At 31.8% G+C, this 8086-nt stretch overlaps 1 protein-coding gene across 1 annotated transcript; it reads left to right on the top strand.

Moving 5' to 3' along the window:
• Window positions 1–5265: 5265 nt before the first annotated feature.
• Window positions 5266–7082, top strand: LOC137805875 (transcription factor MYB1). The gene is made up of 3 exons (XM_068605770.2): window positions 5266–5451; window positions 5557–5686; window positions 6257–7082. The coding sequence occupies exons 1-3, from the start codon at window positions 5319–5321 to the stop codon at window positions 6927–6929; spliced, it is 936 nt and encodes a 311-aa protein (XP_068461871.2). The 5' UTR covers window positions 5266–5318; the 3' UTR covers window positions 6930–7082.
• Window positions 7083–8086: the final 1004 nt, after the last annotated feature.

Raw genomic sequence — 8086 nt, 5'->3', positions numbered from 1 at the left:
ATGAGGCTTTCGGGTGTGTTCATGAATTGACTAAGGGTACGTATTGAATATACTATGTCAGGTATGGTAACTGTCAAGTATATTAATCTTCCAACCACTCACCGATACTTGTTCGAATGATGAAGTATTTCACCATCTTCATTTGTCAGTTTCAAGTTTTGCTCCATTGGAAATTTTTTTGGCTTCACACCTGACAATCCTCTGTCTTGTAAAATATCCAATGCATATTTTCTTTGAGACATAAAGATCCCTCTTTTGGAACGAGAGAATTCTATCCCCATAAAATATTTCAATTTACTGAGCATTACAAGAAAATCATGAAATATAAACTATTTTTTAGTGACAAAAAATAATTAGTTGTTATAGTGACTAAATTAGAGACCATTTTAGAGACTAAATTTTTTTTGGTTTCTAAATTAGTTTCTATTATTGTTAAATGGTTTCTAAATTGGTATCTAATTAGCAACCAAGGTTTTTGCTACCAAATTTAGAAACTAAATAATTAGGACCTTGGTTGCTAATTAGATATCAATTTAGAAACCATTTAACAATAATAAAAACTAATTTGGAAACCAAGTTTTTTTTAGTTTCTAGCAACTAATTTTCTTTTTTGTTTCTAAAATTGGTTTCTATTTCATGTTTTTCTTGTAGTGGAGGTCTTTAATAAGAAAATGTTTAAGCATATGACTTTTGAGTAGCTTGATTTCATGTAAATCATTACTAGTCAAAATGATGTTGTTAACGTAAATGAGAATAACAGTAAAAAATTTTACCTTGAGATTTGGTAAAAATTGAATAATCCACCTTTAATTGTATGTAACTAGCAGATTTAACAGTAGCTGCAAAAGTTGAGAACAAATTTCGTGATGCTTGTTTTAAACCATAAATAGATTTGTGAAGTCGACATACCAGATTCTCCCCCTGTCGGCGAAGACCAAGAGGTGGAGTCATATACACCTCTTCTTATAATATCCCATGAAAGATGCATTGTACACATCAAGTTGATGGGTATACCAGTTGTGGGAAGCAACAACAGTTAATAAACAACGAAGAGTGGTGAGCTTGGGAGTAGGAGAAAAAGTTTCACTATAGTTTATACCTTCAACCTGAGTGAAGCCCTTGACGACCAAACGAGCTTTATATCGTTCAATGGTCCCATCAAAATTATACTTGATTTTATATACCAGCGACAACCAATTGGTTTATGCCCCGGTGGAAGAGAAAGCATTTGCCATGTGTTGTTGCGTTCTAGAGCTTGACGTTCAACAGACATGGCTTGACACCAAAGTGGATCACAATCAACTTGCTCGAAGGAAGATGGTTCTTTTTGTACTGTTAAGAGGGCTATAAAGGCACGGTGATGAGGAGAAAAACGAAAATCAAACAAATGAGAAGAAAGGGCATGCCTTGTACCTTTACGAGAACTTGATTGCATCGAAGAATTATTAACGTGGGAATATATGTCGTAGTATTTTTGCCATGCAGGAGGTTGAATATGACGAGTGGAATGATGGAGAGGAGGTTGATCTAGGGTCGAAATTGGTGACGGATTAGAGGGTTCTAACGTCGCAGAAGGTGAGGAAGGAGACAGATTGGGCAATGGAGAATGAGATGAGGATGGTATGGTTGTTTCTGGGATGAGGATTCTGGAATATCGACATCAGAGAAAGGTATAAGTGATTCGGGATTGTGATCAAGTAAGGAAAGCGTGGAATTGGGAGAAAAATCAGGAGAGGATATCAGTTGAATCGATGTATTGAAGGAAATGTTGTGAGGTAGAGGAAAATATGGTGATGAATTTTAAGGAAACTGAAAAGATTTGGAATGAAAAGGGAAAATATTTTCTTGAAAATATACGTCACGGCTGATAGATAATTTTTTGGTTTGTTAATAAAAAAATTTATACCCCTTTGGCCATGGATACCCTATGAAGACATAAATAGATGCACGATGGTCAAATTTTTGTTGAGGGTGAACATTGGTCGCGTAACATTCACAACCAAAGACCCATAAATATGTAAGAGAAGGAGGGCGGTTATATAAGACCTCAAATGGAGATTTGTTGGATAACAATGGTGTTGGACTTTGGTTTATGAAGTAAACTGCAATTAAGACACATTCCCCCCAGAATTCAAGTGAGACATTTGATTGAAACATGAGAGAACAAACAACATTCAAAATGTGTCAATGTTTTCGTTCAACAACTCCATTTTGTTGTGGAGCGTGAATGCAAGAATTTTGGAGCTCAATTCCTTTATTTTGAAGAAAACTACGAAGAAGAATAAATTTTGTGCCATTATCCACTCTTATTGTTCGAGCATTTATTTGAAATTGATTTTTGACGAATTGTATGAAATTAGTCAATAATAATTGTGTCTCTAATTTATGATGCATGAGAAAAATCCATGTGCAACGAGAAAAATCGTCAACAATTGTAAGAAAGTAATGAAAACCAATGTGTGTAGGAATTTTATGAGGACCTCAGATATCACAATGTAAAAGTGAAAAAGAAAATTTTGTGGTTATCGAGCTTTTGGGAAAAGGCAGGCGTGTCTGTGATACAAAATACAAAATTCAAGAAAGAATAGAATGCAACAATTTAGGTCTTTTGTGAGTTTGCTGACTGAAATCAAGTTCAAGTTAAAAGATGGGACACATAGGACATTTTGAAGTGAGTTTGGGATTAAAAAAAATGGTACCAGTGTGTGTGACTTGTGTCGTAGCACCATTCGGTAAATTGACACTTGTAATATTGGAATATTTGGGTTCAGTTAAAAGAGACATGTGGGAAACAATGTGATCCATGATGCCGATATCCAAAATCCAAGAACTTGCGCTACTAGAATTAACCAACACAACAGTTGATGGAATCAAACCTGCGACATTTAGCATTACCAAAATTATTTTGATTTAATGCATTGATTGCTTGAACCAAATTTTGAATTTGCTCCGCGGTGAATTCTTGTGCTACACTAGATGAAGTTGAATCAGATACTTCTTGGGATTCTATCATGTTTGTTGTGGGTTGATAGTTGATGCCATTTGATTTGATAGGAACCAAGACATGGTCTGGTTGATCTGAATGATGAATATAGAATGGGTGTGAGGGATCAATGGTTTTGATATCTGATTTAGAACCCTTCGAATTGTCTGCGTTGGCAATATGAGTGTTTTTAGAAAGTATGAAAATTTTGATAATCAAGAGCACCAAGATCGTGTCCTGATACCATGTCAAGAATAAAAAGATTGGTTTCAAATTGGATGATTTCTCATTGAAGGAGTGTAGTATATATATATACAAATAAAATTGTAACTACTGAACAAAAATATAAAACCTAATTATGTCTATTCAATCAAATAATTATGTCACATAATAACTAATTATATCATATGATAACTGATATATAATTTTCTTAATAACAAATTAAGTCATATAACGACTAATAATATCATATGATAACTTATATATTCCTTAATAAAAACATATAAGGACTAATAATATCATATGATAACTTATATATTCTTTAATAAAAACAATTATAAGTTAGTACAATGTTTTTTTATATAAGTTTCATGATATTAAAAATTTTGTTTTGAGGAAACTCATCTAACCGTTCTTAGTCTTGGGAGTTTATATGAAGAAATTTTTTGTAAAAGGATTGAGATATCCTTTAAATATCCTTATTTATTCATTTTATTTTTTTTATTGACAATTAAAAAATAAATAAATGAGAGTACTTATTTTATGAATATTCTAACCTTATTACAAAAGTTATCTTAAGAATCCAACCTGTCTGTTTCAACAATAAAAATCAGGACACAGAAAAACAAATGGACCTACTAAACACCTGAGAAGGACCAAACTCAACCATATAAAGTGATAAAAAAAAAAAAGCATCTAAATATAAACAAACTTAATAACGAAAAAAGATAACATCAACATATTACATAATGGAGGCTCACTTGGCTGATAAAAAAAAATATCGTCTAAAAGAATACTCTATTTTTCTAGTAAAATATTATTTTATGAGAGAATAAATTATCCTGTTCTAATTAATAATTAGTGACACAAATCATATCAACATTTTTTAAGTTAGTATTGTTTAATTTTATAAATTGAGCACAATTAATCAAAAGTTTAAAATGTAGCAATAGTAAAATAATTATTTATTATATTTTTATTGGCAAAAAAGTATAGTTACTTTGATATATACAACTTTAACTAAATAAGGCTAATAGACATCTTCACTCAAAAGCATAAAAAAACACTTAAAAAAAATATAAGATTAATAATAATATAATATAATATAATACAATTAACATGCTTAAATAAAATCAATAATAGATAATACTTTTCATCCCAAATTATTTGTAATTTTAGTATTTTTTTAATTTGTTCAAAAATAATTTATTCTGTAGTTTATAAAGTATTATCAATTTTATTCACAATTTATCTTTACATAAATCACTTACATACTGAATAAGTGAAATAAAAAATACATTTATTAAAAAAAACTATTTTAGTAAAATTAATTTAAAATATATATATATATATATATATATACTACAAGAAATTCATTAAATAACAACTAAATTTAGAGATAAAAAATAATTAGTCACAATATTAACTAAATTAGATACTATTTTATAGACTTAAAAATCATTTATATATAAAATAATTTTTATTATTAATAATAATTTATAAAATAATTTTTAAATTGATATCTAAATTAGCTATCAAAATTTTAACTACTAAAATTTTATATTTTAAATTGATCTCAATTAGTGTTTTAGAGCCTCATTTAGAATCTAAAATATTAGTAGTTAAAACCTTGATAATTAATGGTTAAATGTCAATTTAAAAACTACTTTATAAATTTTTGTTAATATTAGAACTACTTTATATACCAATAATTTTTTTAATCTTTTAAAATGATATTTAATTTAATAATAATTAATTATTTATGAGAAATGTCTATTATATTTTTATGTAATCTCAGAAGAGTAGCAGAGTCTCTGGATATGTTAAATACATGCATGCAATCAATGATTTGGAGGAATCATTTGGTCCAAAATTCTAAGATTGGTCCGTTTTGAGAGGACAAATGAGATCAAATGCACATATGCAACGTGAATGACGTGTAATCTTCTGTCACTTACTTTCTTACTCAGTTGCAAGATTGAGATCATATAAAAGTTGGACCACACCAAAAAGATAATAATAAAGTAATTGCTGTATAAGTATCCACACTGCCAAAATTTCAAAGTTAGATAGAAGAGCACCACACACAAGGAGAGAGAAAGAGAAAGAGAGAAAGATGGGGAGAAGCCCTTGTTGTTCAAAGGAGGGTTTGAATAGAGGTGCTTGGACAGCTCATGAAGACAAAATCCTCAGAGAATACATTAGGGTCCATGGGGAAGGAAGATGGAGAAACCTTCCCAAAAGAGCAGGTTCCTTCTTTACCTTAATCACAACACAATCATAAATCTCATCTTTGCTTCTTTCCCTCATGCTATAATTTAGTTTTTAAATAGTGAATACTTACATGCATGCAGGTTTGAAAAGATGTGGGAAAAGTTGCAGACTTCGATGGCTCAATTATCTCAGACCTGATATTAAGAGAGGCAATATAACCTCAGATGAAGAAGAGCTCATTATCAGACTCCACAAACTCCTGGGAAACAGGTCTCCATTTCCCTATCTTAATTTATTACCTTAACTTCTTCCTTCTTACAATAATGTTAGGTAAATCGGTTACCTACATTAATGAATTTAAATTATTCAAAATTAAAGAATTTTAATATATATAGAATGTATATTTTTTTCAAAGCCTGCAATTAATTTCAGTTTATAATAAATAAAATATATTAAAATAAGTGTGTCTAGGGAGAGTGTCATAGTAACACTACTCTCATTCTAAATCCTTCCACACATCTTTCTACTAATTTTCAATGTGTTTTACTAAGACAATAAAGAAAATATAGGGAGATTTATAAGAAAACTGGTTGGACAGTACAACATTATCACTATTCTTAAGGAAATATTTGAAGGAAACTCAAAAATGTTGATGAGAGAGAAAGTAATAGTTAATGAATATGATCTGATAAAAATGAAATGTTTAGAAGGTGTCCACTGAAAAAGATGTTTGCATATAAAGATGCTTCATTTTATTGTGGTACATATGAGAGAGATTGAGGAGAAGGGTGTTGGACATAAATAGTAAGATGTTGATTGAATGTGTGATTTTGTGTGTAGATGGTCTTTAATAGCAGGGAGGCTTCCAGGACGAACAGACAATGAAATAAATAATTATTGGAACACCAATTTAGGTAAAAAGGTGAAAGATGGTCACAAAACCTCAACCACTTGTCGTAGACCAAGCAATGAAAACAGCACACAGAATCCAATGTCTCTTCCTAAAGATTCCCACCTCGTCCGTACAAAAGCCACCAAGTGCACTAAGGTGTTTTTCCCTCACCCATCAATGCTGCAACTGCCCAACAAGTCCGAGGAAGAAGAAGAACATGAAGAAGAAGAAGAAGAAAGGATTGTGGATGCTGTAGTAAGTGACCAAATGGAACTCACTACGAACAACAATGGGTTCCTGTCGTTTCCCAATGAAGAAAAAGAGCTCTCAACAGACATGCTCACAGATTTCAACGTGGGGGATATCTGCTTGTCTGATCTTCTGGACTCCGATTTCTCCAATATCTACAACTTCACCTGTACTACCAACGCTGTTCACAACAACAACAACGACAACCAGTTATTCTCTCCTTGTTCCGACCAACCTTATCCCGTGTGCTCTGATGAACTTCTCAAGAACTGGAAGCAAAGCAATTTTGCAGACGAAACCAATGCTTCAAACAACCTTCATTCTTTCATTTCGTTCCTCGAGACCAGCGAGGAAAGAGTAGGACAATCATAATAATGGCTTCAAAGTTGTCCATTTCTTCTAATACATGCATTCCCCAATAAAATCCACCACTTCAGGTTGGTGTCTGTTAGGAAATAAATAAAGAGGTCCATGTATTAAGCTCCTATTATCATACTAATCAAAGTCATTACTTTCTAGTAACTATTTTCAAAATTCTTTTTAGAATACTATTTAAATTGTTTCACCGTATATAATACTATAACATTTTGAATCAAAACTAAATTTAACAAACTTTATTTAACGAAGAGATTAGCATGGTCGAAAAAGGATACATCTACCCGAATCTCCTCATGTTTATCACTCCGCAATTTAAGTAATTTGAGAACAAAGAAAATTACCAAATTACCAAACAATTTCTTTTACATATAGAACATTTATCACATTAAAAACTTTTTTTTTATCACCAATAACAAATAAATAAGTACGAACCACTTCAGGGATGGTTCAACCCTTATACAAAAAATACAATAACTAACCGTACTAAAAAACATAAAATACATCAAGAAACCATGTGCATACACTCCAAAGGTTCTAAACACCAACTAGAGAAGGAAAACGAAGCACAACGAGATTTTAGAAAAATCCAAGACCAAACTTTTACTTGCACCATTGCACACACTTCTGACGTATCCGCCACACCCTTATTGAAAATGATAGAATTCCTGTGATTCTAGATTTCACTCACAACCTCCACCCAAATTGTACTCCACACGTCATTAATCGAATTTGAAGACAAGTTCATCTTGAACTGAGCAAAGTTTGACATAGGATCAATGTGAGACACAAACGACACTCCCAGCCACTTAAAGCAAAAACACCAAACCTGCCAAGCAAAACTACAATCGGAAAACAAATGGTGGTAAAACTCTTCCTCCTTCCCACACAGACTACACAAAGAACTTTCAACCAACACCCATCGCCCTTTCCAAATTGACCCTAGTAGCAATCTTATTCTCCAACACCCTCCAAACAGTAAATAAAGCAGAAGGTACGACTTTACATCTTCATAACTTACTGAATACTGGAGAAAATTTCACCTCATGATCCCTCCTAACAAGAATATAGGCAGAGTTAACTGAAAACGTGAAGAACCCCTACCTTCCAAACCCACCTATCCGCCTCTCCCAAATCCATCATAACCTCATGTA

Source organism: Phaseolus vulgaris, chromosome 3, assembly GCF_051622355.1.
Source record: "Phaseolus vulgaris cultivar YP4 chromosome 3, ASM5162235v1, whole genome shotgun sequence".
In the NCBI taxonomy this organism is placed as follows: domain Eukaryota; kingdom Viridiplantae; phylum Streptophyta; class Magnoliopsida; order Fabales; family Fabaceae; genus Phaseolus; species Phaseolus vulgaris.
Note: the sequence above shows the minus strand (reverse complement) of the source record. Positions and strands in the feature narration are given on the sequence as shown.